Genomic DNA, 17,170 nt, shown 5'->3' with positions numbered 1-17,170 from the left:
CAAGAGCCGTGGCCCAGGCCAGCCTTGTCCGGATGAGGACAGGGGAAGACGGGCCCGCTCTGGAACCCGTCTTAGCCCGTCCGCATCCGGACGAGGCCTGGGCGTGTCCCGCATCATGGGAGGCACCAAAGCACTTTATGCGTGAGATGGCACCGGAAAAAACTGGTTAAAGCCCCTTCTCTCCTGGGCTGCACACTGAGCACTTTGGGACAGCAAGTCCTCTCCACGGTTTGTTACCTGCTGAGACCTCTTAGGCAATGGTTTTACATGGGTGAATTTTTTTTTTATAAGTGAATGGTTTTATTAACATGGAACAGGAAAAAAAAATCTTAGGCAGGAAAAAAGAAGGGTATGTTGTAAGGACGTGCCCGTCTTTATGGACCTGAGTAAATGGATACTCAAGTGTCAAAGCTTGCAGCTCACTGACTGTACAAAGGGAAGTGATTGCAATAAAGTAAGCCACATTCCATGAAAGAAACTGTAATTTGCACGAGGGCTTAGTGGATTAAATGGTGGCCCCATGAGTGGAGTAAGAACAATATTAAGGTCCCACAAAGGACTTTTAGAGCCGTAGAAGGGATTACTCTTAAGGTCTTCCATAGATGCTCTAACCATTGGTATTTTCGACTGGTGTTCTGAATATAGGCTGCCACAGCAACTATGAGTAGCCTTATATAGTATATGCTAAGCCTGTCTTTTGTAAGTGCTGCAAATAACAGATGATGGCTTGCACAGAGGCTCGTAATGGCTGCTTCTTAAGACTGGTCAATGCAATGTACAAATGTTTTCAATTTAGACCAGGAAGGAGCCTTTGTAGAGGGCTTTCCCTTACATAGGAATGCGATCCGTACAAGGCTGAAAATACTCAAAATCTAACATCGCTGTTGCCAAATCACAAGGCTCAAACCCCTAAGGGGTTTGGATGTTGCAGCTTACCCCAATGCCACAATAGAAGACTTGCACGTAGAGATAGCTTCTTGTGGTGATGTATAGCCATCTCCAAAAGGATTGAGAACTATGGCTGTCTTGCCTAGATGGGAGCCATGAGGATGAGCCCCTTGGATACTTGCTTCAGTGTTCTTACTACATATTAAATCATCAGCAGTGGAGGGAAAGTGAATGCAAATATCCTTGACCAATTCATCCATAGTGCAAAACCTCACCTGCCCACTTGCTAAACTACTGCCATGCTTTTTAGCAGATGGAAGGCAAAAGTGGATGACAAAATGGAGACAGAAAATAGTGAGACAGACTGAGTAGGATTTCTCACCTCATGATTTACTGCTGCACCCAGACCAAGGGTGTTGTTTTTGAGCTGGACTTTAATATGTTCTGTGGATCCTTGTTCCTTTGCTCCAAGGCCCTGTAGAACAGGAAGCACGCATGATTCCAACAGAAGACAACTGAGTCCTGCAGCTTCATATCTCACGCAACATCCTTCAATTTCTGCTGTTTACAGCTTTGACCTTAAATATATACAACAACTGCACATGCCAATGATCATTTTAAGATTGAATCTTATTATAACATTTTCGTTGAGATGGTGCACAAACAAAATGCTGTGTAAGATGCATATTACAGAAAGGAGCATATGCACAAACATTAACCTTGTCTACAGTGAACGCATATTGAAATGGAAAGCCTAGACACTGGGCTTTGAGATACAGATACTGATGACCCTGGATTATAGACAAGAAAAAATGCAAAAGGTGAAATGTTGTGGTGGTTTGTAACACAAAGAAGGTCCCTGGAGAGAACAAGTGCTGACAAAGTCAGTAGGTCTTACTTTTATAATGAGAGTGCTAAGCAACTTGCTTTGCCAATACTCGTTTGTAAAGCATTGAAAGAATACATTGGCAAAGGCAATAGTTAGTCACCTTAAATATGTATATGTTTATTTTATGTTGAACTTGTTGCTGTGATTAAATGTTAGAGGATTTCAAATGGAATGATTGTTGGTACTGGTATGAGGTATGGAACGAACAGATGATTGAATATTTATTTTTTAAGTATTTTAGTCCATTTGTAATTGAAATCATTGTTGCTGCAATGTGAAGTTTAAAAGGTTTTTTTTATTGTGTCAGTAAACAAATGCAGAAATACTTTTTTTTAAATAATAATAATAATGTTGGTAGGTTTTATGTTAAACGCAACAACTTATCAGAAATTTAAATATTTTATATTTCTTTTAAAAACAAATGTATTTTTGAAGCTTATTGAAAGTAATGAACTAATGCTCTATGTACATTTGTGCACAATGTTGTATAATTTCTTTAATATATTCATTAAGGAAACATACAAAATCACCCGGAGAAGGCTGATATTTAATGAACACAGAGTCCAGTGAAAATGAAAAATAAATATGCAGGCAAAGTTTTCAGACTGAATGGAGGAGGACATGGTTAAACTAGCAGGAGGACAGAACGTGATAGGTTAAAGTAACTGCAGGACACAAGGGCAAAAGACAACGCACACCATGATGAAAACTAGAGAGCTCCACACAACAAAAGGTTTAGGATTGTATGATGGAGGAAAGATGTTAAAGCAGCCGATAAGGCCAGCAGATAAGGGGCGTGGGAGAGAACAGCAGCATAGTGCTACAAGACAAAAATAACTACGGATCAGAGATATATTGCTAACGAGCCAATACATAACATTACACAAAACTCAAAGGCCCCCACAAGCGCCATACAAAACGAGATTGTGAGACTTACTACAGCAGCTAAAGAAGAAGGGATCCTTTGCCAAAATTAATTCTTCTCTTTGGCTATAGAAAATCCCTGTACTATGATGATTTCTACATTTCTGAAAGTGCATAGAAATATAGCCAGTCGTCCTGGGAGGCCTATAACATCAAGATGGGGGTCCATAGTGGAAAACATGGGGAAGTATGTAGGTTTCTTAAGTAATCCCTTTTACTCCATTGGCATTATTAGGTTACATATGTGACACCACAGACTTCATAAATCTCACTGAGAATATGTCATACTCTCAAACTGAATGCCTACTGGCCACTATGAACAAAGAGGCTTTGTACATGAATATATCACAGCAGGAAGGGACCGCAGTCATTTGTGACCCCTCCTTTTTAGGGTCGAGCCTGCGTTGCATGCGCTCGCACATGCGTATCGCAGCGAGACGCTTTTGTAGTTAGAAAAGGGCTCGGAGCCCTGTCAACTTCACGTCAGTGTTTTTCATTGGTTCGTGGGCTTGCCTAATAAAATCTGCTTGCTTTCATTAGTCGAAGGCACGCATAAGTCATGCCTTTTCCGTTGGCTAGCCCTCCTCGAGCGCAGTGACCAAGTACAGAAAACATGCGAGGCTCTCTGTTTTCCATCGGGCTCGTGGACTTCTTTTTCTCTAATTTACGAGCGCGATCTCGCTTGGCAGAAGTCGAGCGCTTTACATAGTTAATTTCACTTTTTCGAGTTATGTACATAAATGCACTTTTAGGTGAAAAGTTGGGTTAGGAGTTTACAACGCGATCAGCTCTAACATGAGCAAACGCGAGACCCGTTGCATTGTAAATGCTCGTTTAATTTTGTTTCTCTAGCAGGCCCGCCATACTTGCCCCAAGCACACACCTCTCTCCCTTTGGTCTCCCAGATGCAGTGTCTGCCAACATGGGGGATTTTCACAGAACACCTCTGGAGTCCTGGACAAAAGAAATTTCCTGTTCTTGCCAAGCATTGCCAGGTATGTGTAATAATTATGACAATCCTTCTCCTCTATACTCAACTTACTTGACATACGTTACATTAGTGTCCCTTAATTCTCTAGATCCTTTCATGGACTTCGCTTTCTCTGGAAGACTAGTGATTTGTTTCTTTGGAAGTTTCTTTACCTTTCCATATAATCTTAATATTCTTCATACAGAATTTCTCTACAATTCTTTCCAATGATGTTCCCATCATCAAGCCCAGCAAAGTCTGCTCAGTGCCTAGTGTGCATTTTTTAGTTCACATGCTGGAATCTCACATTTTGGACACTTTCTATACTAACTTAAGAATGTTGGTGTTCTTTCAGTCCTTTGCTTTTCTGTGGCTTATTTATTGTTACAGTCCTGATGATGATCCTCACTTCTGCCTAGAGAATCGAAACGTCATCAACTACCTTAACGGACCCAACATGACTGTATATAAAAAAGAAATGAAATAAGATTTCACATGTGTGTATCACTTGTATGAAAGCACCAAGCACGTTGCTCACCCAGACCCACTGTTTTAAACAGTTATTTATTGAAAATGAAAACTGGAAGAGAACCAAGCTTTTGCCATAATGCAGGACGTGTGCGTAAGATAATTATTCTGTAGATATCTGCAGAAGGGCACATTATGGAGGACACAACAAGGGCTTAAATTTGTGGTGGAAAAGAACACACGTTTTGAAAGTGTTAAAAGTGTTAAAATAAAGTTAAGAAATTAACAATAACACTGTGTGCAAAGGGAATTCGGGAAAGTGAAATTTACCATAGGTATATGAGAAAATATATATATGTACAATAGGAAAGCAGATGTGTGATGAAAGTAGTAAGGAATTTGGGCCTGTATTGAGAAAAAGGCACATAAAAGTGGTTGGGAAGAAGCATAGCTGTAATGTACAAGGTGAAAGTGCTGAAGCAACAAACACTGCCCAATTGTGAGCATATGTTTAAATGGTAAGTAGAAGAAAAGGTATTTGGATGTGTTGACAGAAGGGTGTATCAGGAAGATCAAAAGGGGATTCCACTTTGATTAAACACAACAGACACATCACATTACATGGACTTCCTCCATTATAGGAAACTGTAATGACCAGGCGTGAGGCAATTGTTCTGGGTACTGGGCACAGTAAGTGTATTTGTTGTAACTGTTGCATTTTCCTCACCTTTCTTTACCTGCTGGCATACATAGCACTAAAGCTTAATTGTAAAAAACTATTTGCCCTTTCATCTCCACCAACTACTTTGAAACAAAACATGCAAGCATTCAGGCTTAAGAAACATATTTCTAGAATTTCTAAAAACCAAAGGGTTCAAACTGTAGGCATTTATACATTAAGCAAATTCCCCCTACAAGGTTCAGCATTACTGACAAATAACAAATCCTTCTAGAGTAAACCTAAAACTAAAGATAGTGGCAATAGTCTGGCTGAGCAGGGTATGGACTGCCCCTGGTGGGGCTGCGCTTTAGCACCTACAACCTGAGATTGAATGTCTCAAGAATCTTTACATACTTGAATATGAGAGGGCTTATGTTTGACCAGGGATGTCTCCTTTTAACATTGGCTATTATTGTTAAAGAACCTAAGTGTGCTTCAGAAGGAAGGACCATTCTAAGCACTTCACAATAATCTGTCCTACAAGCAACCCAAAGCTTCTGCTGCTGTCCAGCTGTGAAAGGGTCAACAGGAGCAAGTGAATCGGCTGCACAGTAGTTATCAGCTGTCTGTTCCGCATAGGACAAAAGCATATGAAGAGTGCGAGTTGGAACTTTGAAGGAGATGGCAGCAGTAAGGGGAGGGCTTTAACCGTTCATCATGTAAATGAAATATCAGCTTGCTGTGTTGCTCATTCTATTCATGGTGCAGGCAAAAGTATTTGATGATTCTCCTCCTTTTTTTCCTGTGAGTATTTCATTGCATGAGGCAAGTGTGGCGGTTTGTCTAGCATGGTCCAACAAAACAAATGCATGCATTATTTGGTGCAGGAACAGCTTCCTTTGTTTTGCTCAATAATAGCATACGTCGTCTCACTTGGGAGCTAGAATGGATGGGTGAAGTTAGCTTACCGACAGGATTCCATGCACTGGAAGCATACCATCTAGGTGGTGCCTGCTAGGCGTACATAGCTACTCCTTTAGGTTAATAGGGCTTTTAGGACTGTCCCTGTGCTTGGTGAAAACAATATAGGGTATATCAAGATGCATGTGCCTGACATTGTGGAATCACTGCATCCTTAGCAGGCTCTGGACCTTACCCAGTATCTATGACGAGTAGGGCTTACTCTAAACTGCGTGAAATTTATGTTTCGTATAAATGGGGTATGGTTATTAGTTGATTGCATATGGTTTCATGAGTATAGGTTCAAGGAGCAACATTGCAAATGTTTGCTTCTCTCCTCATGTTTATTTGAAATCATTGAGGGGAATATGTTGTAATGAGACAGCTTGAATGTATAATGCTAGCCCCTAATTTCTGTTGGAGCGATATTTATTGAATAGATGGACAACTCCAATTATTTTTAGCACTATCCTGCCTAGGGCTGATTTTGAAATATTTGAGAAGCTGTTACATCCAACACAATATGGAGGATGCACTACACTTTTAGTAAATGAAGGACATGGGTAGTGTTAATATTATTGCAGAGCGTTAGTTTTGGGTTTATGTACTGATTTTTATGTAATTGAATAGAATAGGAACAGTCTCTGAGTTGCCATTTCTTTCTTCAGGATTTTGTGCAAAAACAGATGCTTCACCTGCTCAGACGCCACCTGATCTATCAACTGAGCCATGCTACATCTGCTTTTTAGGTCTCGTCTACCAATAGATTTTAGCTGTCTATTGTTGAAGACCTATCGTCCAATACTTGGGTTTGGAGTCAGCATATTGCTGATCATTTGTTTGCTTTCTTATTCATCTCAATTGCTTACTTGTTATTTGTAGGAAGTTGGCTCTGTATGTACTATTTCAAAGTAGGGAATAGTATGCACAGAGTCCAAGGGTTCCCCTTAGAGGTAAGATAGTGGCAAAAAGAGATAATACTAATGCTCTATTTTGTGGTAGTGTGGTCGAGCAGTAGGCTTATCAAAGGAGTAGTGTTAAGCATTTGTTGTACATACACAAGCAATAAATGAGGAACACACACTCAAAGACAATTCCAGGCCAATAGGTTTTTGTATAGAAAAATATATTTTCTTAGTTTATTTTAAGAACCACAGGTTCACATTTTACATGTAATACTTCAAATGAAAGGTATTGCAGGTAGGTAGTTTAGGAACTTTGAATTAGCAAAATAGCATATACACTTTTCACATAAATCACATATAGCTATTTTAAAACTAGACAGTGCTATTTTCAACAGTTCCTGGGGGAGTAAGAGTCTGTTAGTTTTTGAAGGTAAGTAAACCACCTACGGGGTTCAAGTTTGGGTCCAAGGTAGCCCACCGTTGGGGGTTCAGAGCAACCCCAAAGTTACCACACCAGCAGCTCAGGGCCGGTCAGGTGCAGGGGTCAAAGTGGTGCCCAAAACGCATAGGCTTCAATGGAGAAGGGGGTGCCCCGGTTCCAGTCTGCCAGCAGGTAAGTACCCGCGTCTTCGGAGGGCAGACCAGGGGGGTTTTGTAGGGCACCGGGGGGGACACAAGTCAGCACAGAAAGTACACCCTCAGCGGCACGGGGGCGGCCGGGTGCAGTGTGCCAACAAGCGTCGGGTTTGTAATAGAAATCAATGGGAGACCAAGGGGTCTCTTCAGCGATGCAGGCAGGCAAGGGGGGGGCTCCTCGGGGTAGCCACCACCTGGGCAAGGGAGAGGGCCTCCTGGGGGTCACTCCTGCACTGGAGTTCGGATCCTTCAGGTCCTGGGGGCTGCGGGTGCAGAGTCTTTACCAGGCGCCGGGATCTGAGGAACAGGCAGTCGCGGTCAGGGGGAGCCTCAGGATTCCCTCTGCAGGCGTCGGTGTGGGGGGTCAGGGGGGGCAACTCTGGCTACTCACGGACTCGCAGTTGCCGGGGAGTCCTCCCTGAAGTGATTGTTCTCCACAAGTCGAGCCGGAGGCGTCGGGTGCAGTGTGTCAAGTCTCACGCTTCCGGCGGGAAACGCAAGTTATTTTAAAGTTGCACCTTTGTTACAAAGTTGCAGTCTTGGGTGAACAGAGCCGCTGTCCTCGGGAGTTCTTGGTCCTTCTAGATGCAGGGCAGTCCTCTGAGGCTTCAGAGGTCGCTGGTCCCTGGGGAGAGCGTCTCTGGAGCAGTGTCTTTAGAAGTGGGGAGACAGGCCGGTAGAGCTGGGGCCAAAGCAGTTGGTGTCTCCGTCTTCTCTGCAGGGTTTTTCAGCTTAGCAGTCCTCTTCTTCTTAGGTTGCAGGAATCTCAGTTCCTAGGTTCTGGGGAGCCCTTAAATACTAAATTTAAGGGTGTGTTTAGGTCTGGGGGGTTAGTAGCCAATGGCTACTAGCCCTGAGGGTGGGTACACCCTCTTTGTGCTTCCTCCCTGAGGGGAGGGGGCACATCCCTAATCCTATTGGGGGAATCCTCCAACTGCAAGATGGAGGATTTCTAAAAGTCAAGAGTCACCTCAGCTCAGGACACCTTAGGGGCTGTCCTGACTGGCCAGTGACTCCTCCTTGTTTTTCTCATTATCTCTCCTGGACTTGCCGCCAAAAGTGGGGGCTGTGTCAGGGGGCGGGCATCTCCACTAGCTGGAGTGCCCTGGGGCATTGTAACACGAAGCCTGAGCCTTTGAGGCTCAATGCTAGGTGTTACAGTTCCTGCAGGGGGGAGGTGTGAAGCACCTCCACCCAGAGCAGGCTTTTGTTTCTGTCCTCAGAGAGCACAAAGGCCCTCACCACATGGGGTCAGAAACTCGTCTCTCAGCAGCAGGCTGGCACAGACCAGTCAGTCCTGCACTGAACAATTGGGTAAAATACAGGGGGCATCTCTAAGATGCACTCTGTGTGCATTTTTTAATAAATCCAACACTGGCATCAGTGTGGGTTTATTATTCTGAGAAGTTTGATACCAAACTTCCCAGTATTCAATGTAGCCATTATGGAGCTGTGGAGTTCGTTTTTGACAGACTCCCAGACCATATACTCTTATGGCTACCCTGCACTTACAATGTCTAAGGTTTTGCTTAGACACTGTAGGGGCATAGTGCTCATGCACCTATGCCCTCACCTGTGGTATAGTGCACCCTGCCTTAGGGCTGGAAGGCCTGCTAAAAGGGTGACTTACCTATGCCACAGGCAGTGTGAGATTGGCATGTCACCCTGAGGGGAGTGCCATGTCGACTTATTCATTTTATCCCCACTAGCACACACAAGCTGGCAAGCAGTGTGTCTGTGTTGAGTGAGGGGTCCCCAGGGTGGCATAAGGTATGCTGCAGCCCTTGGAGACCTTCCCTGGCATCAGGGCCCTTGGTACCAGGGGTACCAGTTACAAGGGACTTACCTGGATGCCAGGGTATTCCAATTGTGGAAACAATGGTACATTTTAGGTGAAAGAACACTGGTGCTGGGGCCTGGTTAGCAGGGTCCCAGCACACTTCTCAGTCAAGTCAGCATCAGTATCAGGCAAAAAGTGGGGGTAACTGCAACAGGGAGCCATTTCCTTACATTATTTGATGGCTTCCCCTCCTCTGGAGCATAGCTAATGTTCCATACTTTTGATTGGTTGAATATCTGTGTGTAAACAAACATCTTTTATGGACCCCAATGTTCCCATTCGCTTAACATTAGTTAGTTTTATTGTCCCTCTCATTTGCTTGCTTCTTTTTTCGTCGATTTCCTTTATTTCATTATTCCACTGCAAACTCATTTTCTTTTTCATTCAGCACCCCAGGAGAGTGTAAGTACTTACATTGGGCTTAAAGCGTTCCCATTTGCTTAACATTGGTTAGTTTTATTGTCCCTCTCATTTGCTTGCTTCTTTTTTGATCGCTTTCCTTTATTTCATTCTTCCACTGCAAACTCCTTTTCTTTTTCACTAAGCACCCCATGAGAGTGTATGTGTTTCCTTCAAAAACCTGTCTGTCCTCTTTGTTGTACTATTGTTATGCTACTCTCTCTCTTCACTGTGTGCTACTCCTTCTGCTTAGTATCCCTGCACTCCATGTTGCTCACTTTCTTGTGTGCTGCTTTTCTCCCTGTTCTTAATCCATTCTTTGCTTATCTGGCTGTATTTTGATTTTAATTCACCCTCCATGCCTACTCCCCGTTGCTTCTCCCCACCTCTCACTGCCCTTTTAATAGTTTTTCTTTTTCACATTTCTTGTATGGGCCAGAAGCGCTCATTTAATGCTGGGCCCCTCTGCTTCCAAGAATGCCTTGTAGTGCAATTGATAATAAATTTCTTTATTTGATGCGCCAAGTGGCATCCACCATCTTGGATCATTCAATAAGAAAAATAAAATGGCAAAGTAGGTACTTGCGTGCTTGGTGATATGTGCAGGTTGCATGCTGTGCAATGTCTTCCTTATGTTCTTGCGACAGGCAGAGATTGCAGACTTTGGGCCTCATTTTGAGTTTGGCGGACAGGTAAGCCTGTCCACCAAACTCCTGACATGGTGGCTGCCGCCTTCGTGCGACCTCCCTGCCGGAGTTATTACGAGTTTCCCTCTAGGTTTGCATACAGAAACCTCTGTTTCCGTCCACCGGCCTAGCAGGAAACAGGATACAGCATTGTCTCTTGCTCGTAATCGAGCCGGCGGCAATGCTATAGCCAGAAGGGTGCACCAGCACCCTACAATTGTCACTGTCTGCAAAGATGGTGCTGGGCAGAGGTCCCTCTGCACTGTGCATGCCAAGTGAATGGGCAGTGCAGGGGTCCCCCGTGGCCTACGGCACCTGTTCTCCGAAAAGGCTGGCAGAGAACAAGGTCATAATCGGCAGGGCAACCGCCAGGCTGCCGGGATCATGGATTCTGGCAGAGCTGGCGGGCGTACTGCTGGGGTTGTAATGTGGTGGTCTGACCACTGCATTAGCTTCGGTCTTGACATCCACCACAAGTGTGGCAGTCTGTAGACCGCCACACTCGTAATGAGGCTCTTTGTTTTTGAATAAGCATACTTTGCCCCACACTGAGGACATTTACGGAAAAGTCTGTCTTTTTTTACCCTCCATATCTAGAGCCGAACATCCTCAACAGGTTCTGGAAGTGAGTTGCGTTGAGGAAGTTGACTGTCAATCCTATAGCGGCTGACAAAAAAGTAAGACTCCACTCCTCTCGTCGACTAAGACTTATTGAGGTATTTTCCGATGAGGCCGTTCCGAGCCTCTACGCGTCCGTAGGCAGCAAAGGCATTGAAGCTGCATGGTGCTCCAACACAATCCATCCTAACCAGAGGGGGGGGGCTAATTAATCTAACAAAAGAGTCATTGGACATGCACATTGCCTTGACGAGGTGGAAACTCGACTTCCTATCACCAACTAAAACACTTCTTTGAGAAAAACACCTTGTAAAGTCTGAGCCAGCACTAGATGGCAGGAGTGTGCATAGCATGTGAATCTGCAGCATTACACACCACGAATAGATGCTTACGGGGTAAGTGTCATACTCCTTTCAGCAGTCTTGTATGTGCTTTGCATGTGTCATGCCATGATGCAAAGTTAGGATGCATGGGATTTTTTTTTTTTTTTTTAAAGGAACATTTACATTTTCTCCTGCTCTGCCTTAGACAAGATGTTCACATTGCAGGGGTGGTGCATTACACTTGAATGTCCCATCCACCATACTGAAGCAGTTTAGGTAGGTGTTTGATTTTCCTCCAGTATAATGATTTTGGTTTTTTTCGAGGCTACTATTTGCAAAGACACATCATGGGCATTCGAAGTGTTTACCTGGGCTTAAAGGTTGCCCGCTGTGTACTAGAGGCTTCCTCGCATTTGCTCGCCTCTTACTTACTGGCTTTCTTTTTTGTGGCTAGTCCATCTTCTTTTTGTCACTCCCATGAGAGCCTTTTTACTATCTCCATGTTTGGCTAGCTTTTATTTCTTCGAATGCTGACTTTTCCGGAATTAACTTTTTTTTTTTCCCTTGTAGCTAAACACTCTGTGTAAGTGGATTTTTTCTTAACTCTTTACTTAGTGCTTTGTGGTTTGTCTGTTTGTTGTTTTCCCTGCGCCCCCTTTTCTTCCGTACTTTATTGTTTATAACTTTTTTCCTCATGTTAATTTAAACTTTAACACTGTAAATAATTGCCTACCCTGTTCGGTTTCACTTTGTCCACCTCTGTACAAACCAATAGCTTTGCCTGTGTTTTACTTTTTCGTCTTTACCGCGCTCTGTGCTCATTAAATGTGAGCCACCTCCATGCGTATTCTTAGATTTTCTCTTAAATTAAATTAAGGAGTAACGTAATTATTTTCTTTCCCTGTGCGGTTTCACATGTCATCTTCCATCCAATCCAAAAGTCATATGCCCATTGTTTACTGCTACAAAAATATTTAAAAAATTCATTAAAAATCACAGTCTTTGCTGTCTGGTTTCAAATATTTACTTCTCCATTCCATTCAAAAAATGTTTCAAGTTCCTTTTCCCAACGCTTTGTATTTTTTAATTTTTCTCTTCTGTTAAGTGAACATTTTACAAACCGCAGTCTTCCCTGTGCGGTTGCACAGGTTTCCTTCTCTAAACAATGCTAAGTGTTTTGTTCAGTGTCACTTTATTGTTGTCATGGAGTAATCTCTTTTTTTTTTTTTTCCTTTCTGTGCACCTGTAAATACCTATCTTCCGGCTGTGGTTTAACCGTTCCCTTATACATAGAAACCTACAACCTTTGCATCTTTCTTTCACATTTTCACCATGCTTGGTCTACTTTTTCCTGTCCACATCTTGATTTTCATCAGAAACAAAGTGCTTTAATACATTGTTTCTAAACATAGGCACATTCTGAAGAATTTACATTAATTCCAGCTGTTCTCATGCAGATTGACATATTCCCTCCTCCATACCATTGTAAAACTATGGTTACGTGTTTTTCACTTAGTTTCCACATGCTTTCTGCTTTTTATTCCCTTGCATCCTCCTACTTATATAACTTTTTTATTACTTACACTTCTGAACTCGTTACACTCCCTTTTTTGTTTACAAATAATTGTGTTCCCCTGCGGTTCACACAATTCTTCCTACATATAATCTTGTCTGCATGTTTCTTCTCATTTTCACCTTGCTCTGTTTTCATTAAATATCCACCTTATGCATGTGGTTTCTCATGTTTTCTGTTAATTAAATCTTTTACATTAGAAATATTTGCTTCCCCATTCTGTTTTTCATTTGTTCTTTTCCTTACAAGCCAAAAACATTGCCTTTTTCGTTTTCAACCGGCTGTATGTGTATTAATTAAATATCCATCCTTCATGTGTGGTGTTTCATGTTTCCTGGTAATTTAAACCCTTACTTATAAATATTCGTTTTACCCTTGAGGTTTCATAAGTCCTCAGCCATACAGTACCACAGCTTTGCCTGCGCCTTTTATTTTTCATTTTAAAGGTTTTACTGTGTCTTTTTGTATTGATTTCACAACCCTCTGTGTTCTTTATTTACTTGTGCACTCTTCTCACAGTTTATCACATCAAACGTGCCCTCACAGTTTCTTTTTACATAGAAATACCTGCTGTGCCTTATGCCCACTCTTTTCTTCTACAAAAACATTAACATTACATATTATAAGTCACATCCGTTCCTGTCTGGTTTCAAATGTTTCCTCCTCCGTACCAAACATACAGCTTTTTTCGCTCCTGTCCTTCTGCTCTGTAAATACTTCACATTACACAGCAGAGCCTTCCATTTGTGGTGTCAGTAGCCCCACAAAGGTGTGGCGGTGCACCACCTTGTTTTCAGTAGTTCTCAATGCCATCACCGCTTCATCTCTTTGCTGCCCATATTTACATTCATTCCGATGAAGTCTTCTGTTTCCTCCAAAACAGAGAGACCACATCAAGAGTTTTGCAGTTACAAAGTCATTATTTCAAATGCAAAAAATACGTTTCTTAACAATAACTACTTATCAGTATATTTAATTTATACTTGAACCAACATAGAGATGTCCTTTGTTTGCGAAAGCCTGCAGTCTTTTCTTTCTATTGTCAACACCTCACACATGGTCTTTACATTTCAATTTTAACCCCTTCTACTATCTTACATCTTCAGGACCTAGGCCATGAGTCTCTGTTAACACTAAGGCCCTCATTACGAATCTGGCGGTCCGAGGACTGCCAGACTTGCATTGGCAGTCGGACCACTGCCAATGCGGTGGTCCGGCCTCCACATTGTGACCGTCACAGTCAGACCGCCGGCACCACCACTTTTTCACCGGCTGATGGCCTGGTGGTGCTGGTGGTCTTAATCCACCTGGGCAGCACTGCAAGCAGCGCTGCTGTGGGGATTAAAGCTCCCCTCTCCGCCGGCTTTTACATGGCGGTTTTACTGCCATGTAAAAGCTAGCGGAGATGGGTTGCTAGGGGCCCCTATGGACACCTCCGTCGCGCACCTGACGCACTGCAATATTGCCGCCGGCTCGATTAGGAGCCAGCGACAAAGTTGTGGGCTGGTTCCCGCTGTGCCACTGTGGGAAACTCATAATAGGGGCCACAGAAAGGAGACCACACTGGCAGTCTCCTGAACGCTGTAGTTTGGCGGGCGCCATTTTTCTCCCGCCAAACTCATAATGAAGGCCTAAGTCTGGCTCTGTTTCTTTGGCTTCCAATCATATCCAGTACCAATTTGAACTATTTTATATGTTGTCAACGCTATTCTCATACTGTGTGCCTTGCCAGTATAAAAAAAGGTACACTTTGCCAGGTTTGTTATTGGTCAGTGAAATCCTTTTATTACCGGGGGCCGTACTATATCAGTGCCCCAGGGGCGCAATGGGCATGTGCACCCACTTTGCCCACCACCGGGGTACTTTGGCATTACAGAAGGGGCCGCAGACGCTTGTGTGGCCCCTTCTATAATAGCAATAGCACACATATAGCACCAGTGCTATCAACAGAGGATGTACACCCACGCTCTCGTGCAAATAAGGGAATCCCTTTGCCTCTGCGCTGTATTAAAGACGCAGGCGCAGAAGCAAAGAAGCTGTCAGGAGGCACAATGACAGTGCACCACCTAAAATTGTGCCTCCTGACAGTTTCTTTGCTTGCCTGATGGCGGCCCTCTGGTAAGGGTCCCATGGATCCCGTATACAACCTCTTGCAGGCGGGTGCACTCACTCACTACACCCACCTGCAAGGGGATTTCGAATCCCCTTTAAAAGTGCAGGTACGTTGCAGCCTACACAGTGAAACACAAAGCGGCTTCAAAGCAGCCACTGTGTTTCACTTGAATGTGCTACGCCCAAGGCAGCACAAGTTTGCAGCTACCCTGGGGGCAGCACATTCATGCTAATATGGTGCATTTTCCTTGTTTGCGCCTGGTGCAAACAAGGAAAATGTGCTGTATGTGTGATACGGCCCCAGGTCCTTACACAGCTCTCTCACCACTCTTCCATGTTGTTAGAAATTGGGTTTTTGGTTGGCAGTCAGGTTGCCCTCTGTCCAAGCAAAAACCCTCACTCTAGTCAGGGTAAGTCACACACAATCCAAAATCAGCCTGTGCCCACCCTCTGGTAGCTTGGCATGAGCAGTCAGGCTTAACTTAGAAGGCAATGTGTAAAACATTTGTGCAATAAATCATACAATACTATAATATAACACCACAAAAATACACCACACAGTGTTTAGAAGAATATATAATATTTATCTGGGTATTTGCAGGTCAAAACGATCAAAGATGCAATATGAATTTGTAAAGATATCACTGAAAAGTGATATAAAGTGTCTTAAGTCTTTAAAAAGCAGTCTCTTTCAAGCACAAAGTACCTGGTTTCTGGTGGAAAATCTCCGCAAAGGGTCGCAGAAGAAGAGATACGTGGAAAAATGGTGTGTGCGTCGATTTCTCCCCAGCACACACGGACTTGTGTCGTTATTTTTCACGTGGGGAAGTCGTGCGTCGTTTTCCGGCGCGCGGACAGTCTCTTTCTGTGGATCGCGGGGATTACCAGATGTCCCGGGTCTGTGCGTGGATTCTCCTGCTTGTTTTCCTGCTGCGCGTCGTTCCGCGGGGCTGTCCGTCGAAATTTCGCTCTCACAGCAGGCGTCGCGTCGATTTCTCCCTGGAAGTCGGGCGGCGTTGTCCTTGCGAGGCCGTGCGTCAAACTTTCGGTCGTCCCGAAGGCATTGCGTTGATCAGCGTCGGTGTGCGGTGTTTTTCTCGCCGCGGAACAAGCTGTGCGTCGAAAAGTTTGGCGCACGAAGCGTCCAAGTGAAAAAGAGAAGTCTTTTTGGTCCTGAGACTTCAGGGAACAGGAGGCGAGCTCTATCCAAGCCCTTGGAGAGCACTTTCACAACCAGACAAGAGTTCAGCAAGGCAGCAGGCCAACAGCAAGGCAGCAGTCCTTTGTAGAAAGCAGACAGGTGAGTCCTTTGAGCAGCCAGGCAGTTCTTCTTGGCAGAATGTAGTTTCTGGTTCAGGTTTCTTCTCCAGAAAGTGTCTGATGAGGTAGGGCAGAGGCCCCGTTTTATACTAAGTTGTGCCTTTGAAGTGGGGGTGACTTCAAAGAGAGTCTAAGAAATGCACCAAGCTCCCTTTCAGTTCAATCCTGTCTGCCAGAGTCCCAGTAGGGGGTGTGGCAGTCCTTTGTGTGAGGGCAGGCCCTCCACCCTCCCAGCCCAGGAAGACCCATTCAAAATGCAGATGTATGCAAGTGAGGCCGAGTACCCTGTATTTGGGGTGTGTCTGAGTGAATGCACAAGGAGCTGTCAACTAAACCTAGCCAGACGTGGATTGAAGGGCACAACAAAATTTTAGTGCAAAGAAATGCTCACTTTCTAAAAGTGCCATTTCTAGAATAGTAATATTAAATCCAACTTCACCAGTCAGCAGGACTTTATATTACCATTCTGGCCATACTAAATATGACCTTCCTGCTCCTTTCAGATCAGCAGCTGCCACTTCAACAGTGTATGAGGGCAGCCCCAATGTTAGCCTATGAAGGGAGCAGGCCTCACAGTAGTGTAAAAACGAATTTAGGAGTTTTACACTACCAGGACATATAACTACACAGGTACATGTCCTGCCTTTTACCCACACAGCACCCTGCTCTAGGGGTTACCTAGGGCACACATTAGGGATGACTTATATGTAGAAAAAGGGGAGTTCTAGGCTTGGCAAGTACTTTTAAATGCCAAGTCGAAGTGGCAGTGAAACTGCACACACAGGTCTTGCAATGGCAGGCCTGAGACAAGGTTAAGGGGCTACTGAAGTGGGTGGCACAACCAGTGCTGCAGGCCCACTAGCAGCATTTAATCTACAGGCCCTAGGCACATATAGTGCACTCTACTAGGGACTTATAAGTAAATTAAATAGCCAATCATGGATAAACCAATCAATAGCACAATTTACACAGAGAGCATATGCACTTTTGCACTGGTT

General features: G+C 44.0%; 1 protein-coding gene across 1 annotated transcript in view; it reads right to left on the bottom strand.

The window, feature by feature from the left end:
• The window catches only part of PINX1 (PIN2 (TERF1) interacting telomerase inhibitor 1), a 456,732-nt gene that overhangs the window by 376,164 nt on the left and 63,398 nt on the right, over nucleotides 1-17,170 (bottom strand). The window contains exon 3 of the mRNA XM_069236164.1: nucleotides 1,271-1,363. Coding sequence (XP_069092265.1) covers nucleotides 1,271-1,363 — 93 coding nt within the window. The remainder of the gene's footprint in view (nucleotides 1-1,270; nucleotides 1,364-17,170) is intronic.

The sequence above is a fragment of the Pleurodeles waltl genome, chromosome 5 (genome assembly GCF_031143425.1).
Source record: "Pleurodeles waltl isolate 20211129_DDA chromosome 5, aPleWal1.hap1.20221129, whole genome shotgun sequence".
Lineage (NCBI taxonomy): Eukaryota > Metazoa > Chordata > Amphibia > Caudata > Salamandridae > Pleurodeles > Pleurodeles waltl.
Note: the sequence above shows the minus strand (reverse complement) of the source record. Positions and strands in the feature narration are given on the sequence as shown.